Raw genomic sequence first — 20,299 nt, 5'->3', positions numbered from 1 at the left:
ACAGAGGACAACAGAAATTTTTAAGTGTCATCCTACAGCATCCTCACCCGTTATCTGGCAGCGGGTTACAAACCGCTAGACCATCATGACCATCACGGGGCAAAATAGTACCTCAAACCAGTGCCTTGAGCGTTCCATTGTATGGTTTATTGAATATATGGGTATGTGCTTATTACCTTTGAATGTCCATATAGAAAAATGTTTTTTATTAACTCAAGTTATTTTCTAAAATCTTAAAATTGTCTTTTATTTTATGTTCAAAGTTCTGTCTCCCCTAGAGTTAGTCCTTGATGTTCGCTCATCTTGAATGCAAACAGGGTTACCCTTCCACTTCTACGCCCTGTTAAAAGAACGTGTGGTATAGAGATCTATAGTCTAAATACACTTTTTAGCATAATCAGCAGATGACGCTTGCCCGGGTCTCCATTGAAATTGTCACTCCTCACACATCGATGTAGAAGTCTTTGTTGCAAAGTAGCAATGTTTGGGGAAAAATACCAGAGTTTAACTGCTGAAAAGTCGAGATTGGGAAGAAAACTTGACGACACAATATTTAATTCCAGTGACAGCCATGAAGGAGGACCTGGGGGACAGGGACATCCATTGCTAGACTAGATGCAGCATAAAAGCCCAATGGTTTCAAGATCTAATAGGGAAACTCTACCCTCAACCTTTCTGTGAATCAGAGTAGAGCTGTGATTTTAAAATTTTTTTTCTCGTGACCCAATTTCTGTTTTTTTGTGTCTCAGAGAATGAATTTGGGGTGGAGGGGACCCCCTTTGTGAAACTCCACCGACCATCATCCCATTTACCCCTTGTAGAAATGACACTTAACGTTATCCCATCCCCTTTGGACTGTTATTTCTTTCCCCTGGGTGAATTGCCAATGCAGGTCGCAGTGGAGCAATGGAGCAATGGAGTTTGGTTTAACTGCCCACATTGACCTATTGCAAGACACTCTGCAAACTGTACACAGCTCTTTCCCATTAAATACTCTGCGTGACCCAAATTCACACAACACATTGCAAACCATAGTTTAAGATCCTAGGAGAGTATTTAATAGTCGGTGTTTTCTGTCTAATAGAAAGTTTGATTAGTATTCATCGGCGGGAGGAAGTGGAAACAAAGCAATAACTGAGTTTAAGTAGGGTGCAATATTAATTTTTATGATAGCCAGACCTAGAAGACAGAGACAAGGACAACCATGAATTTACAGAATCTCTAGCACTGCTGAAACCTCAGTGACAATTTCACTTAATTGTATTTAGCAACAAAGGGGAAATGTCTATAGCTAAACACATACTGTATATTGAAGTAGTTAACAAGATGAAAGGAATATTGTTTACTGTAAGAATTTAGGAGTAGGAGAGCAGATTTTGACCAGTGTATCTTCTAACCAGAGACTTGCTCTTTGGAATCAAATAATTTTAGCAAAAGTAAAGTGCCATGTGCTTATGGAAATACAATATTTGATGGCTAGAGTCATGCCTCAAGACTGTGATTTTTAATTCATGTCCCCTCAAGGAATGGCTAAGGGCATTCTGGGTCAGAAAACGGAGAGGACACCATTACAATGGGGTGATGCCCACAGTGCAGAATTTGTCAACAGTCTCTTTGGCCTGTTTCAGGTCATTGTAGCAGACATATCCAGCAGCACACATGCATTTAAGATGAGCCTGATATAAAAGAAACCGACGCGTTTAATAACAATAATAATAATAATCATAATCATATTAGTAGTAGTATTAGTAATAACAATAGTAGTAGTGTAAGTAATAATAATCTCTTATATATATTTCTCTTCTGGTTCGTCCTGCTTCCACTTCAAAACCGGTCCCGCCCACACGCAGCCGACACGGCATTTCACGATTCCTATTCATCGTCTTCCATGTCATGCACTATACTGGCCTGCTGAGCGTAGTACATCTTACAAATACTCGAGGTGCTGCCACAACGGTAAAGTAACTTTACCACCTTTGCGGGAGCCACCTGTGTCTTTATAACAACAAACATCAGAAGCTAAAAACTATCGTGAACACATTTGAGAATACAACTCTTCTCTAGAATTTGCTTCCATGGGTGCATTGATAACTCAAACTCCTGGCCATGGACCATACTGTTTTAAAATACACGGGCAAATTTATCATCAAATCTCTCCACTATACGTTAACACTTCTACCTCTCCAGGAAATGGACAGTTGTATGTTTTTGACACAGCGCAAACTGCTGCAGTACGCTTACAAAATAAAGCAAACTGCATGCAGTGAAAATTTACATCTCCAGCTAGATTCCATGCTCAGAACCATCAACCCCTTCGCTAAATCATACAAACACATGCATGAAATCGCTCAGTCCAATCCAACAGCATCTGTACGAATGGTTTTCAAGGAAAACCCTAGGCAGGATTTATGACAATACAATGCCCCGAAAATTGCAGCGATTTTCGTAGGAGAAGATGGCGAACCGCCCGCCGAAAGGGACATTTGCGTCTATTCCATAGGCAACTCCTGTAAACAGATTTCCATGTTTAATATGAATTGTGATCCTATGGTTTACCCACTTTTATTCCCTTACAGAGACATTGGCTGGCACAAAGATTTACAACATGTTCCCAATAAAAGATAGAAGAAGGCTTACTCAATGCCAATTTTATGCGTACACATTAGCAATGAGGACTACATTTAGTATTTTGCACTACAGTGGCAAACTATTCCAACAGTATGTCGTAGATGTGTATGTTAAAACGGAGGGCGCGTGTCTCAACTATCTCAGATTACATCAACAAGATCTGTGCATGGAACAATACAATGTTTGAATACAGACGCACTGCAAGCAAATGCGGAAAATAACAACGTACATGTAGGCAAAATGATCATATTACCGTCCACATTTCCAGGAAGTCCAACATACATGCAACAACACTATCAGGATGTCATGGCCATAGTACGTAAATTCGGAAGCCTGATTTATTTATCACTTTCACATGTAATCCTGCTTGGCCGGAAATTCTACATGCACACTGCGTCTTTCAAGAAGTATTTATTTCTTCTTGATTTCTGAATTCCTTTTTCACCATTTTCCATTCCTATTCTTACACCGCCATATGCTATCATTATTATTGTTATTATTATTAGCGGTAGCAGTATTAGTAGTATTATAATAACATTATTAGCGGTAGCAGTATTAGTAGTATTATAATAACATTATTATTATTATTATTATTATTGTTATTGTTATTATTATTAGTGGTAGCAGTATTAGTAGTATTATAATAACATTGTTATTATTATTAGTGGTAGCAGTATTAGTAGTATTATAATAACATTATTAATGGTAGCAGTATTAGTAGTATTATAATAACATTATTATTATTATTATTATTATTATTATTGTTATTGTTATTATTATTAGTGGTAGCAGTATTAGTAGTATTATAATAACATTATTAATGGTAGCAGTATTAGTAGTATTATAATAACATTATTAATGGTAGCAGTATTAGTAGTATTATAATAACATTATTAATGGTAGCAGTATTAGTAGTATTATAATAACATTATTATTATTATTATTATTATTATTATTATTATTGTTATTATTATTAGTGGTAGCAGTATTAGTAGTATTATAATAACATTATTAATGGTAGCAGTATTAGTAGTATTATAATAACATTATTATCATTATTATTGCTATTAATAATAATAATAATAATTTTATTTATACAGCACCTTTCCCATGCTGTGTTTGACTTTCTTACTTAGGCAGCTGGGTCACTAAAGTTGGGAAGGAGTAAAATACGGTGACGGTTGGTTGTGATTTCTTCTCCCTTCCATAAGGACAGTATGTTGGTCTAAATTAGTTCAGGACCTTTACTAGAAGTGGCCTAGGATGAGAGAAGCTATGATTCATAATGTGAGTCCAATGGCATCTTTTCACATTGTGAGCAAAGTGTAGGAGAGACCAGCAGAATGCTGGCCATCATATTTTTTTAACTTTAATTGCATTGGCACTCTCAGTATTCTCCATTATGCACAGAATAAAAACATTTCTGCACCATTTTTTGTCTTCAAGCTCAACCATCTTCTTGTTTTAGAAATGGACCCACTCCTCCAATATTTTAAGTTGCTTTTTTGTGTTGATTTCTTTGAACAAATTCTCAAATTCCACTGAGATCTTTTTTTTTGCTCATCTTTAAACTCCTCCAGACCAAGCATTATTGCAGTAATGTCAGCCGTAAACTCTGCTGGATTGAGTAGGTCATGGCCACCAGTTGTTCAGCCGCAATGGGCCTAATGTTATTGAGTAACACCTCTATGTAAAAGCACTCACTCTGTCTACTGTGTCTATTTCTACATGGTGGTTTTTCTTTGTTTAGCTGGTAACCTCATTGTGATACCATCTTGACCCAGAAGGCACTGTTATGAAGCGAAAGTATTTTAGTTATAGTATATAGTATAGTAAAGTATTCACCCTTAAGACATTTTTAGAATTTGTTTTTCCAGTTTTCACACATGCTTGTGGCTGGGATTGCTAATTACTGAAAGGGTAAATGCCAATGCAGTCTGTTATTTTGTGTTTTATGTTTTAATTAACTTAGATCATTTTGCAGAGATCTGTTTTTGACTTGGACATTAAAGATTTGTTTTCTGCTGATCAGTGTGAAAAAGGCCTAATTAAATCCTATGTGAGTCAATGTTGTATAACAATGAAATGTGACAAGTCCCAAGGGGATGAATACATTTTATAGGCACTGTATGTACTTTTTGAATAAACTGAGGAAAAAAAATCAATGATTCCTTGGAGTAGCCTCATCAAATGTTAATAAAGCATCCAAGGTCATACAATCCCACATTTTACAATAATAACGAATACATCAAAAGCATGAAATAACACAAATGGAATTTTGCACTGATGTGTTAAACCGTGCATCTATCCATCCTTCTTCTAAACCAGCTCATCCTGAGCAGGCTTGCTGGGAAGCTGGAGTCAGTATCAGCAAGTAATCTAAACTATCTTGTGTTTTCAGTTTTTCAGAGTAGCCACTCTTTGCCTTGATGACAGCTTTGCACACTCTTGGCTTTCTCTCAGCCAGATTTATGAGGTAGCCACCTGCAGTGCTTTTCCTACGGTCTTGAAGGAGTTCCCACATATGCTGAGCACTTCTTAGTCACTTTAACTTTACTGTCTGGTCCAACTTATCCCACGGCATTTCTGCTGTGTTTAGGTTAGGTGTCTGTTTAGCCATCTGCTAGAGTGCTGCTTTGCTGCCAAATATCCCTTAAACACTCCCCTGAGGTGTGTTTTGTGTCATTGTCCTGTTGAAAAACACAACAACACTTCTAAGCGCAAACCAGAAGGTATGGGGTGTCTTTTCAGAATGCTGCTTGCCTTCAGTTTTGCAGAATTTGCTGAAAGTAACACCAGCAAAACAATTTCTCACAGTCACACCTTCTCCCCCATGATTTACAGTGAGAACCATACATTTTGACATCATCTGATCACCTTTTCTGTGTCTCGCAAATCCAAAGAAAGAGAGAAGAAATGAAGTCTAGAAAGTAAAGACCAATCAGTCTTACTTCTACAACATTTAAGGTTATGGAAGGTAAAATCAGAAATATATCAGAAAAATACTTGTACAAAAATAATCTTATAATAAGTAGCCAGCAGGGTTTATGAAAGGATGCTTTTGTGATAACAGTCTGCACTAGTAATAGGTGTAGTAGGTAAAATTAAAAGATCCATAATTTACTTAGTGTTTTAAATACATTTTAATGTGATTCTTTGATTCTGAAGTTAGAAGCTACTTTTGTGTCTATAAATAATTATAGAGAAATAAAAAGTATGTTCAAGTGTCGTATCATTTGCTGTGTACTATTCCATATGTAGACAATGAAAAACTCAAAATAAGGTAATAGAATTTTAGAAAACTTTTATGCTATTAAATGTAAATTTAATATAGAAAAGAATGTAATCTTCTTCTTCTTTCGGCTGCTCCCATTAGAGGTCACCACAGCGGATCATCTTCTTCCATATCTTTCTGTCCTCTGCATCTTTTTCTGTCACACCCATTACCTGCATGTCCTCAATCATCCGTCCATCCATTATTTAACCTGCTATATCCTAACTACAGGGTCATGGGGGTCTGCTGGAGCCAATCCCAGCCAACACAGGGCGCAAGGCAGGAAACAAACCCTGGGCAGGGCGCCAACACCACCGCAGTGTCCTCAAACACCACAGCCATAAACCTTCTCTTAGGCCTTCCTCTTTTCCTCTTCCCTGGCAGCTCTATCCTTAGCATCCTTCTCCCAATATACCCAGCATCTCTCCTCTGTACATGTCCAAACCAACGCAATCTCGCCTCTCTGACTTTATCTCCCAACCGTCCAACTTGAGCTGACCCTCTAATGTTCTCATTTCTAATCCTATCCATCCTTATCACACCCAATGCAAACCTTAGTATTGTTAACTCTGTCACCTCCAGGTCTGTCTCCTGCTTTCTGGTCATACTACATAGCTGGTCTCACTACCATCCTGTAGACCTTCCCCTTCACTCTTGCTGATATCCGTCTGTCATAAATCACTCCTGACACTCTTCTCCACCCTTTCCACCCTGCCTGCACTCTCTTTTTCACCTTTCCTCCACAATCTCTTATTACTCTGTACTGTTGATCCCAAGTATTTAAACTCGTCCACCTTCACCAACTCTACTCCCTGCATCCTCACCTTTCCACTGACCTCCCTCTCATTTACACACATGTATGCTGTCTTGTTCCTACTGACCTTCATTACTGTCCTCTCCAGAGCATATCTCCAGCTCTCCAGGGTCTCCTCTACCTGCTCCCTACTATCGCTACAGATCACAATGTCATCAGCAAACACCATAGTCCACGGGGACTCCTGTCTAATCTCATCTGTAAAGACAGAATACTCCCAAATATTATGTAGATTACTAGCTATTAGATTCATCATGTGAAATACATGTACAACTAACTTTTTAATGTTATAAATATATTCATCATATACAATCTTGGCCCTAATCAAAGTTGCTTCTGGCCTTCTAATTTCTAATTTTACTTTGTAGCCACTTGGACGCATGCAGGCAATTGCAGGAATTTATGAATTAATTACCAGGTCAAGGTCACTTGTGAACAAAGCTTAGTATGGAATGCCTGGAAAGTCTGCTGAGCAGCCTCACATACCAAAACATATCAAGAGTCCTCAAGTTCCATAGGTTGGAACATTTGTGAACAAAGTCAGAAAGCTGCAGGGTAAAACACACACAACATTACTGCATCATCACATACGATGAGGTGACTTTCATTCAAGTGAACTAATCCTTACGTACCTGGTTGGTGACAAGTAGCTATATGTAAGGGTATCTGTTTAAAAATCCTGGAAATTAGATGCATTTTGATATAAAGCAGCTTCTCTCTGGTCAGTTCAATCAATCCTGGTCACCACCAAAGGCATTTGTGTGCACAGAACTCATTTCGCAACAGTGAATATCACTCGGGAACAGGGTGGGTTTTGGGGGAACAGAGTGTGCATTTAGTATTTTTTAGGAAACTAAAAATATAGTTTCTATCCATAAATGCTCCAACGTTGACTTTGCTGTACAATTTACAAAATAATCATTGATGGATTTACATTCACGCAAGTATTTTACCTAAAGCATGTAGGTTTATTTTTTTAAACTGATATTGCCAATTGAAACAATGAAAATGGCCATCTTTGAGTGTTTCACACTTACTGTGATGTGTGGCTCATTATTATTATCGTCTGTTCCATGGCATGACTTCTAAGCGTTAGGTTCTGCTCCAAAAATATAAAAGACAGATAAATATCCAGCAGTTGTATAAAGCTGTACTCTTCTGTGAAGCATTGTGAAACTGCATTGTAAACCTGTGAAGTTAAACCAAAGCCTATAATTAGTTATAATTGGATCGTCTTGGGTCTGTTCACTTAATTGGTTTCATGTTTTTGTTATAATTAGAATCTATGGTAATTATAAGAAATGGCAAAGCCTTTCTTTTAGTTTATTCATAATCTCATCTAAAACATTATGGAAATAGAGGCTGTTTATTTCAACAAAGTTCAGTGAAGGGTAAAATGTGTTTTCCTTTAGAGTATAAAGATAAGACTGAGCCATATCTGAAATGACTGTATATGAGAATTCCACACAAATGAAGATTAAACTAGGCATTAATTGTCTTCATAAGCATGCCCCAATTAAGAATTCATGAATCATTCTTCAGTCAGTTATATTTTGCATTAACTGACTAAAGTACGGGAGCGAAAATGAATCTAATGTTAGGAGAAAGCAGTTCATTCTCCTAGGAAATTAGCATGGTTTTGAAATTTGGCAGCCAGTATGTCAGGATTTCTTGAAAAATGATTCTCTCATACAACAGACACTAATATTCAGATGTACCTTATCTAACTACATATTATAAAGCATTCATGGCTGTGCTGAGCAATTATCACTGCTGTCTCACATCTTCAGAGTTCTGGGATTAAATCCCAGTCCTGTCACTGATGATGATGATGATGATGATTAATGATGATAACTGGTGGATAGTAGGCCAGATGTCCACATGTCCAACATCATCTAATTCGTCCACGTGAAGCCTGAAAACCATGAGGACTGACTGAGATCATTTATGTTAGGTAGAATGCCCAGTGGAGGCTGGGTGGTCTCGTGGCCTTGGAGCTCCTGCAGATTTTTATTTTTTCTCCGGCCCTCTGGAGTTGTTTTTTTTTTTTTGTTTTGTTTTTTTGCCCTCCTGGCCATCAGACCTTACTTTATTCTTTGTAATTTAGTATTGCCTAATCTTATTTTTAACATGTTTTTATTTTTTCTTTCTTCATCTTGTAAAGCACTTTGAGCTACATCGTTTGTATGAAAATGTGTTATATAAAGAAATGTTGTTGTTGTTATGTAGAGTTTTCATGTTTTCCATGTCAGCATGCGTTTCTTCAAGATAGTCTGGTGTCCTCCCACATCTCAAAGATGCATTGGTTAGGATAATTTGTGATTGTAAATAAGACCATTAAAGGCCATATTAGCTTACAGGTCCTTACCAGCGATTTCCAGTCATAGCCATCGTTTACATAGTCTTAGCAAGTGAAACCAGTCATATATTGTGACTTGACCAGCAACTCACTCCATCTAAACCACGGCTTATTCCGATAATTTCAAATAGGTTTGATTTTTGTCTTTAGTTATAGGTGTGGATTCTGTGCACATGAGAGCTGACAACTAATGAGAGCTCATCCAGAAGTACAACTCATATAATGCAGCAACAAGGAATAAGGAACACAAGGGCTTTGGACCTCACAAACATGACCTGTTTGATGTCTCATATTTTATGTACCACGACAGAATGGAAAACATAAAAAAACGTCCAAGATTACGACTAAACGCCTGTTAACCTTTCATAAAGCATGGTCTCCATCTGGCAGCGGGCTATTGGCTATCACAAAAAAGGAATTTTGCATGACTGTGCTGGAAGGTTGCCACTCAGTCAGTAAATGTGACATACCCAGCAACTTTCAGTTATGTAAGATGACACGGCCCTATGATGAGATCAGCAGCTGCAGTTGGCAAATCTGACACAACACCATAACTAGAAGTCACATAAAATGTGACTCGGCTTAAGTGTTAAAGTGGGTGTGCAAGTTAGCATTCCCTGGGCTCTGGCTAGTGTTGCCCGTTCATTGCATCATTTGCTTCAGTGATAGGCTCTGTCCTGACATAAGCAAGTTCATAAATTAAATTGGTGAAGAAAGGAAAGGCCATATTAAAAACATCAATTAAGTTTTAACTACTATACACAGTAATTAGTCATCCTTAATAATTCAAACACTCCTTTAAAATCATCTTTTTAAAATTATATAGGGAGCTGAAGTATGCAATTAAATTGAAGTTGCTGAACAATGAATAAAAAATGTGACAACCTTTTTAAAAATCACAAGTAGCTCAGTCTTTGAATACTTTGGTGTTTTCAGAATCACACACAGTAATACTCAACATTCCAAGTGTTAAAAGCTTTGCTTTCTCAGATGTCAGAATGGACATAATAAAGAATATCTTTTTACCAAGATGGTCCAAATGTTGTGATCTTAGAGCAAGTATTCTGCAGTACAGTATACTGTAGATGTGAAATGTTTTATTTGTCATTACAATGTTCAAAGGGGGCAGCACGGTGGCGCAGTGGTAGCGCTGCTGCCTCGCAGTTAGGAGACCCGGGTTCGCTTCCCAGGTCCTCCCTGCGTGGAGTTTGCATGTTCTCCCCGTGTCTGCGTGGGTTTCCTCTGGGCACTCCGGTTTCCTCCCACAATCCAAAGACATGCCAGTTAGGTGGATTGGCGATTCTAAATTGGCCCTAGTATGTGTTTGGTGTGTGTTTGTGTGTGTCCTGCGGTGGGTTGGCACCCTGCCCAGGATTGGTTCCTGCCTTGTGCCCTGTGTTGGCTGGGATTGGCTCCAGCAGACCCCCGTGACCCTGTCTTCGGATTCAGCGGGTTACAAAATGGATGGATGGATGTTCAAACGGTTCACATTCAAACAAAAGAATATGGATACATACAAGAATGGAAAATAAACAGATGAGATTTCTACACATGAAGCGATGAAGTCTGCACTTCAGAATTTAGCCCAAGAATAGTGTGTGTTGATAAAAAGGTTAGGGTTCATTGTGAATACGGGAGGCTTTATTAAGACTCTGGTTTGCACCAAGTATAGCGTCAACACTTCTACTACTTTGTAGCAGTGAGACATTTTGTTGTCCTGCTTTAAAAGCTGCTAAGTTGAGTCTGCAGGCTTCCTTTATTTGGGCCTGAAACACACCATCCCCACCTCCATTACCTAACAGCAGGGGTAGGCAAAGTCATTCCTGGAGGGCCGCAGTGGCTGCAGGTTTTTGTTGCAACCCAGTTGCTGATTAAGAAGCATTTATTGCTCAAGTAACTCTTCTGCTTCATTTTAGTTGCCTCGTTCATAAGGATTTTGAACCCTTATTGCTTATTTTAGTCTTCAACGGCTGTTCTCTTGGTTTTGTAATGGCTTTTTATTAGCTAAGATTCAAATGACAAAAGAAAGCAGCATTTCTCCATTTTTGCTTATTTCAATTTACACCTGTGTGTATTGTGCACTATTTGGTTTAATTAAATACTTCGGAGGAAAGTGACGAGAAAAAAGTGAAAGATAGAATATTATTCATACATTTTAGACTTCATATCATTTCGATGATATCATTAGAAAGAAATAAAAATCTAGGATATGAGAATGGCCTGACGTGGCAGAGTTAAAACACTAACAAGACATGAAATTGAATTATTGGCAGGAATTGTTTTCTAATTAAGCAACTGGGTTGTTGCAAAAACCTGCAGCCACTGCGGCCCTCCAGGACTGACTTTGCCCTCCCCTGCCTAACAGGAAAATAAAATGAAAAGAACAGAGGCTTGGTTTTATAATACGTTTATCAACACGGTCAATAGAACACCACGCCACTGTAAGCTGAAGTAAACATACTGTATGTGAGATTCTTTACTAACTTATTTTATATTCGGTTTCCATATTTAGTTTTGAGAACATTTGATTTGTTACTTTTTTATTACACAAAAACAAATCAGTGGGTTGCTCATTTTTCCAGACATCAGGGGTGCGGAAATCCAACGCCCGACTTGTCCGACACGGGTAAATTGACCGTCGGACAAGCGTGTTTTCTGGTTTCAGTTGTCCGCGGACAAGTGCAATTTTTCTGGAGAAAAAAGAATTAAATGTGCAGTTCAGGGCACATTTTTACCACTACTTTCAAATTTTAAACATTTGGGTACGTACTTCATGCGGAAACAGTTTACTTAGGCATGTTCTTCACGTCTCAAATTGGTATTCAATATTGTTTACAAAATGATGGCTGATTTTTCAAAGGGGAAGCACTCTTGTGGTCTTACACAAGTATTTTACCCTACTATTTACACGCTTGGAGATGCGGTCTTTTTTTTCATGCCGACATGATTTTTCATTATAATCGATATCTTTTATATATTATTAATAAAATTAATTTTTTCTACATAAAAATGCGGTCATTTCACCTACAGTGCAATTGTTTTCGCCACATAAAGCTTGTTAGGCATTTGATCTTTTCTGGAATTTGCGATTTCGCATAGGTTGTGATATATTGAGGAGTTAAGAAATTTATTGCGTGACATCAATTTTGATGAGCTGTCTATAGATCATTTTTGATTAGAGAATTTTTCAAATAAAACAAGTTGGTTTCGCGCTGTCAGTTTTTTTAAAAATAAAGAAAACATTCTAACGGTTTCCAAATGTTATGAAATATCAATAAAAATCTTCACTTAGACGCGATTATTTTTTTTCCCGACAACATCGGTAATATTTACTTCTTTGGAAATGTAACCTCTTGCTGAATTTCGAATACGCTATTAGGAATTACCTGCGTAACCCATAATGCACTGCGGTACGCATGTTCTCGCTATATGCTTGTTGTTGAAACTGAAGCATGTAGCATCGCGGATGAGAAATTGATCATTTCTTGATTAAAACTGGCACAGCAGGCCTTGAGAAACCTAAGGAAGTGTACTAAAGCCACTGAAAATAATACGGATACAGTGAAGACAAAAAAATGTAAATGTCGAGATTAAAGTCGACATGTTGACTTTATTCTCGTAGTTTATTTTGTCAGTTGAATGTCGCAAACTAAATTTCATCTTAAAATGAATGTTTCATTTACTAGATTTTCTCAAACCCCGTCATAAATTAATGTAGCACATTAAATGCTTTATATTAAGTGTTCCCGACCCAGTTGTTAATCTCTGCGCTTCTTAAACTGACTTTCTCTTGCAGTGAGAGGCGCCAGCAGCAATCGCCGCACATTGACTTCATGATATTCCTGCTCAATGAACATTCAGAATACTAAGATAAATACTTGATATCTTTTTCACGATGAAATGCATTAAAGCATGTATTAGACATGGGTGGCGTGACTATAGTGCTGCTCCCTTGCATTATGGGGTTCTCAGGTCTACGTTCAGTGTAGAGAAGTTTATGGCAGGTGTGACGAGGCTCCAAAAAACTGGATACTGTATTTGAATGGGTATCGCACAGGTTTAACTGAAATATTGTGTAAATGTTGGGTTCGTCATCTGGAGGTCGGAGATACGAACGAAGAATTCAATGGATGTTTTTCTGAGCAGGCGTTCTTTATTGCATGTTTGCTGTGTCTATCGTACGTACTAAACCCCCAGTTCCTAGCCTTTGTCTTTCTCCATATAACCAATCACCACACGATAAGCGTCTTTGTGAAATTAAAACCTAGACCTCAGTTTTCAGAGGTTTAAAATCAATTTTCGTTATACATGTTTAATTATGCCATCCATTCAGAGGTCTGTTATAACTAGCTTTAATTTCACAAATACGTTTATCGTGTGGTGATTGGTTATGTGCAGAAAGAAAAAGGATAGGAACTGGGGGTTTAGTACGTCAGATAGAGACAAGAGTCTAAAGGTAAGAAAAAAGTTGGTTCAATTGAAAAAGCGTTTTCTAAAGCTGAATGCTCGGAGGTTGAGCGTTATGCTAGGCTGTTCAATACTGCTTATTTAGAAGAGTTTGACCCACGACCAGCTGTGGAATTCTGGCTGTCACCTGGCAACAGACACATCACTCATAAAAAACCTGAAAAGGCATCAGCATCCACTTCTGCAGAACCATCAGTCCAGGAACCATGCAGTTCAGCTCAAGAAGAAATGAACAGCACTCAGCCCATGCTGACTGAGTTGGTAAAGATTCTTGAGGGGGAAAAGATGTTGTAACACAAAAGCTGAAGAACATGGCAGAAAATGAATCAGGACAGTGTTCTGTTATGTAACTGTAATATATGAAAAAAGAACTAGTGTAGCTATAATGAAGGCATTGTTTATTAGCCAGTTAAAAGAAGGGAATCTTTTATATAATGTTCTAGAGCAAGGTGGCAAAATACTACTCCCTGAAAGAATTTTTTTCAGTTTTAAAATGGAAGGCAGTTTTGGTATCAATAAAAGAGATCAGAAAAAATAAACTATTTTTCACTTTTGTTATTTGTTTATGGGCAAGTGAATTTAACTGGCGGACAAGTGGATTTTCTAAGTTTACTTGTCCATGGACAAGTAGAAACAAATTTGATTTCCACACCCCTGGACATGTTATTCAACATCAAGAATAAACTCTAAAATAGAAAAAATATTTCCAATAAATAACAAATACATTTATAAAATATATTGAAATAGCTGTTAATTGCTGTGCTCAATTTTGGAATCACCTGGTAGTCGCTCAAAGCGTAGCTATGCTAGAGATGTTAGACAACGTGTACACAAAAATAGCCAAGTTACTCGGGGGGCTTGATGTGGAATGCTACTGTGCAACACCACATGCTGTTAGAAAGATAAAGTCACACTGAGGAGAAAAATCACCAGCAGGCCTTTAGCACACTTACGGATCTGTTGAAGTTAAATAGCCAGTGAGAAGCTTTTTATAGACCTCAATGGAAAACAGATGCTCACATGCATTTGAGCCTCCTCATGAAAGGGGTATAATTTGAAAAAGGTTAACAACCACTGGATTATTGTAATGGCAAATGTAATTAATAAATGTTAATAGCTTTGATGAATATAAGTTGAATAAAACTGATATAAGGGTGGCACGGTGGCGCAGTGGTAGCGCTGCTGCCTCGCAGTTAGGAGACCCGGGTTTGCTTCCCGGGTCCTCCCTGCGTGGAGTTTGCATGTTCTCCCGTTGTCTGCGTGGGTTTCCTCCGGGCGCTCCGGTTTCCTCCCACAATCCAAAGACATGCAGGTTAGGTGGATTGGCGATTCTAAATTGGTCCTGGTGTGTTTGTGTGTGTCCTGCGGTGGGTTGGCGCCCTGCCTGGGATTGGTTCCTGCCTTGTGCCCTGTGTTGGCTGGGATTGGCTCCAGCAGACCCCCGTGACCCTGTATTTGGATTCAGCAGGTTAGAAAATGGATGGATGGATGGATAAAACTGTAATTCACTGCTTTCAAAATTAATTTTGGTCAGTTACTGCAGAACTGCCTACCGTAATAGAAGGACAAATGTCTGTGTTTGTGTGTCCATCCAGTTGCGGTGTCTGTGTTATATGTCGTTTGGTATGGGAGTAATAAAAACAATGCTGCTGTTTATGATACACCATCTGTTGGAATAAAAAAGCAATGCATTTTATTACTACATGCATTACAAAATACATTCCAATAGATAATGTTCAGCAAATGTTAACGCTGAATATGTTCGACAGAGAGTAACTGCTGGATGAACAGAAATCAGCTCATCCACTTTAATGAAAGGGCAATTGTTTCTGTGTGTCTGTTGAGTAGCTGGGCACAAAATGAAAAATGTAAAAATAGGCAAAATATACAGGAGAAGGCTCAAAAAATATAAAATGATAATAAAAATACCAAACAGGGGTCTAAAAATAATTGGTCTTTTCGTCCTATTCTGTTGTCTGATGTTAAATGCTGGCAACAGCAGCATGGTAGCTGTAATGCCAATGATTGATAACTTCTTGTGGTGGGCAATGGTTGCGTGTAAATAACGATAAATCCATACGCATATCAGGAAACCCAAGCCCTGACATGACGTGGCTAGCGTTGCTAAACCAGGCCAGTGCAGTAGCGAGGCAACAATAATGATGATTCAGTTAATCATATTGTAATTAAAGACCCCTGCCTGATAACATCATAGCACTATTTGCTGCATCACTTTAAAAGTATATGTCATATATGAAATAAAAATAAATATACAGATTCTTGAAGTTTTTAAACTCTGTTGTTTATGACTGAACTGAACATTTCCCCAACTTTTTTCTTGTTTTCTTTCTTGTAGGTCTTTCTGGCCAAGCTTCTTAATCATTTACTTCCAAGTCTAACTTTGGGGCAGATTGATTCAAAATGGGTATCACGAGATCAAAAAGAGGTATATTTAATGTTCATCTGTTTATACTTCATTTTATGTATCTTTAATTAAATGAGATTTCATGCATGTGAAAAACACACCAGACTCTTCTCTAATAGTTACTAAAACATGAGATCTCTTGAATTATGCTCTCCAACAAGAAGGAGTCTTCTATGTTCAGGTTCTGACATTCTACACTTTGGTCTAACACTTGTTTCATTCACAAAATAAAGTTATTAATAACATTGTTCAGAAATTCCTGTAGTTCTCTTCCCACTATCTTAACAATATTCTGAGTAAGAATATTCTCGCTTCATTTAATCTACATGCACAGCAGGCCTGATTATCACCTGCCTAATTTACAGTGTAACATATTTTATTGTGTTCATCATTTAAAATAGGAGAAAATTACATTAGGTGTATTTGTTTGAAATAAAATAAATAAGTTCTTTTTTTCCAACATTGCTATGACTTGCTGTTAAATAATACAACTTAACTCAGTACTTGCAATAAACAAAGCTGTGTCAGGTAATATGCAGTATATGTCATACTGATGTATAGCTAGATTTGGACATCTCTCTATTATAAAAGAAAATGTTGAGACGAGAGATTTTGTCAAGTCCCGCAAGACGAGACTATTGGCAAGAGATTTGTTTCAAGTCCCATCCTCCTCTCAACCATTTTCAACCACTCCCACGGTCCTCTCACCTCTCACTTGTATGAATGCTTTTGTCAGAGACAGTTCCTGCGCTCTAAGCTCTTATAAATTTTTGATTTTTCCTCACTTTAAGTTCACAATAAGAGAGGACTTATTATGTCCAATCTTTATCGAAGAATTTCAACAACAGAAAGGTTATCAACTGAAGAAATGAGTACACGGGCAATCCTAGCACTGAGAAACGATGAAGTCAAACAAATGAATGCTTAAATTGACGATCGGTTACATGGCAGTGATGTGTCAAATTTTAACAGGCGACAAGAAAGGTAATGTAGTATATCTTCCCAAGATAACATTAGACACCAAAGGAGATCTTGATATGCCATTCGTATTGTAAAAGGATGAGACTTGACACACGTAAAAAAAGGTTGGGGCAGCCACCCGTATAATATTCCTAGCTGCAAAGGATTTAGCTTCATGCAACAATGAAGTTGACTGTTGAGAGTCCAAGACTGAACTGCTGAAGGTTGTGAGAAATGGCGGTTTTAAATGGTCAGACAGGAAGTGATGTTTCAGGCACCGGAACCGGAAGTGACATTCCTCTAGGGGCCGGAACCGGAAGTGACATTTTCCTAGGCCCCGGAACTGGAAGTGACGATCTTGTTTCAGAAAGGTTTTCCCGCGGCTGGTCTGCAAAGATAGTAGGAAAAGGTTTAATGCACTCCGCCCCCCCCTGGCCTGGCGTGGAATTACCTTTACTTGGTGCACACAACGTCCTCCTATGCGCACGTGTGTGACAGTATTAAAACATTTACATTTTCCTGTTAGAATAACTTTTGCTATGACAATTAACAAATCACAGGGATAAACATTCGAAAAAGTCGTTTTATTTATTAGAGAGAAAGAAACAATATTCACTCACGGGCAGTTATACGTTGCATTGTCACAATGTAAATCCAAACACGGAATCAAAATTCAATGCAATATTGACAAAAAGTTAATTAAAAAAATATTTTTTATGGAAGTTTTACAGTAAAAGTATAAGTTTAAAAAGTATTTTTGTGTTAATTTCATAGCCAAATGGAACGAAAATGTATAACTCAACAAATTCCGCTAATGCAACATGAAACATAATTTTCTTTCAATTTATTACGTTTTACTATTTTTTAATATGGTTAATTACTCGCTGCAATTTAAAATAGTTAGTTCTATTATGCATATGTAACAATTCCCATGAAAATAACAATCTGTTTAAATTGTACATCCGCTTCCGGCAGATCCGTGAAGTGGCTAGCACATAGCGCCCACCTGGGGGTTGGCAAGCGAAGTGAGCAGGGGTCAGTGCCCCCTAGCACTATATATAGGTATAGGTGTATAGCTAGATATTTGATATAAATTTAAATATGAGACAATTTGTTTGTTGCAGCAAGCAATAGGGAAATTTTCAGTGTGTAGCATTACCTGCGGTTTTGTGATAAGGTTGCTTTTTATACTTCTGAATTATAGTATAAGACAAAAGGACTTAAACTAAGTGGATGTGGCGTTAATTTTAAAGAAGTGAAGGGAAAGCAGAGAGTGATCTTGGGGAAACCATGTTGGGTTCAATAGGGAACTAGTATTGTAGATTTGTGGGAGGATTTATCCAACTTTATACAGATTAAAGAGGAAGCGTCCAGTGCTATAACTTTAGAACTAGCAGAGATTTCCCTTTTCAAACTTATCGCAAATTGAAATGGAGTGTTTAATGGAAGGTTTCTTATCATTCCACAGAAAGGCAGACAGCAAAACAGATCTGACTTCTGACCAAAATATTTGGGAGGCGAGGGGTTTGGAGGTGCCACTGACAAAGTTAAAACATGGGACTATGTTTATTTTAATAATTGCTAATCTAGAATAGAAAAACAGTGGAAGAAATGACAGTGAGGAAAAGGACTCCTTGATGCAGTGGTATTTCAATGAAACAGTGTCCCACAGAAAAGGAGACATGTGAATGTCCAAATACTTCAATGAGACAGCTGAAGGAAAGCTGTATGGCAGAAGGACCAACTGACAGCATAGAGAATTTAGCAGAAGGCAAGGAGACTTTGTCCAACTGATTTTATAGCTAGACAAGATTTCAAAGGACCTAAACAAACCAAGGATGAAAGAGAGACAAGAAGGAGCATTATCATCAAAGAGCAACATATTGTGAGCATTTAAAGAAATTCTATAGTATGAGCCATGAGCTTCAATAGGGGAGAAGAAGTCAAAACGACAAAAAGCAATATTAAGAGGCTCAAGTGAGAGAAAGGGGTTGAGGGCATGTGCTGATACAGTATGTTGTCACACCCACTACCTGATGAACCACCTCAGCTCAAGTGAGATATTCAAAAATAAAGGAGATAACAGATAGCCCTCTGTGGCACCTTTTGTAATCCCCAAAGGGTTGAGAAATAGTTGGGCTGGTAAGAATGAATGCCTTGTGGTAGGGCTATAATCTCTTCATCAAATTCATTCTGCTCTCATCAAAACTCATTATGTGTGTGACTTTACATATAAAATTGAAATCCATGTGGTCAAAAGGCTCCTCTACATCAAGAACCAGCAGAGCATCAGCTTGGGATATCTTGCATAGGGGTTACATCTACATATAATTTGTAGAAGGCGACGAATGTTATTTGCTTACTTGGGACAAATTTTATCTGCTTAGTGGGGATGATCGGGTGAAACTAACAACTCTGCATCAAAATTGTTCAGGGAGGTAGGATGATAATAACAACTGTCAGAAGGCCTCTTTCCCTATTGTAAGGCTAGTTTAATCAAAGCTGAATAAATTGGGGGGTTCAGATTGTGGGAGGAAATCGCTGAGTTCACATCTGCATATAAATGGTACTAGTGGATTCGAAAGGGCAGAAAGGATCAGGTCCTGGTGATTGTCCAGAACTTCAGGAATCTACAGCTTTGTAGAGTTCTGATGATGTAACTGGGGAATACAATTCACAGGCATCATCTATTGAAAGGGTCAAAATTAAAAAAAAAAAAAAGAATTTCCGGAACGGTATGATTTCAGTAAAACAATCACAATAAAATTTTGCAAAGCAAGTTTTATATCCACATAGTTGTTACCGAGGGTTACAGATTTATTTTAAATCAATGAAACAGTCGCAAATGCCTCAGATTTCCTTAATCGTAAACACCATTCACTCCCATTAAATAACTTGAGCTTGAGTGCAGTGAGTTTCAAATCAGTAAAGCAGTAAATCATCTGAAGCAGTTTAATTCAGACCTGACATGAAAAAGTTCATCCTCTGCACTCACCACGCAAGAGCGAGTTTACTGCAAAGCCAAAAAGCAAGAAACTACAGCCACACTGTCAAGGTCAGGCTGCCACTCTAAACTTAGTTGTTGAACAACTTCAAAGATTTTTTGCCCGCATGCACGAGCCAAGTTGCTAGTACAACCAATTGTAAAGCGGATAACAAAAATTTTAATGGCCAATGTTAATGTTAATAAATCTTCAAGCCTAGAGGCAAACATTCACCAAATTCTTTATTGTGCAGGAAAGGTGTGCTAAAAACTCTAACTGACAATAAGAGATGACAGCAGTGAAGGATAAATATCCATTATTGCACAACAATGGGTGACTGATAAGAAGAAAGAAGGTGAGAGGTTTAGAAATAAAAATGAAGTCTAAT

At 37.8% G+C, this 20,299-nt stretch overlaps 1 protein-coding gene across 3 annotated transcripts in view; it reads left to right on the top strand.

Moving 5' to 3' along the window:
• The window catches only part of mgll (monoglyceride lipase), a 201,934-nt gene that overhangs the window by 122,446 nt on the left and 59,189 nt on the right, over positions 1–20,299 (top strand). For all 3 annotated transcript variants that reach the window (XM_039771022.1, XM_039771020.1, XM_039771021.1), the window contains exon 6: positions 15,899–15,988. In XM_039771022.1, the coding sequence (XP_039626956.1) occupies positions 15,899–15,988 (90 nt within the window). The remainder of the gene's footprint in view (positions 1–15,898; positions 15,989–20,299) is intronic.

The sequence above is a fragment of the Polypterus senegalus genome, chromosome 12, assembly GCF_016835505.1.
Source record: "Polypterus senegalus isolate Bchr_013 chromosome 12, ASM1683550v1, whole genome shotgun sequence".
In the NCBI taxonomy this organism is placed as follows: Eukaryota; Metazoa; Chordata; class Cladistia; order Polypteriformes; family Polypteridae; genus Polypterus; species Polypterus senegalus.
Note: the sequence above shows the minus strand (reverse complement) of the source record. Positions and strands in the feature narration are given on the sequence as shown.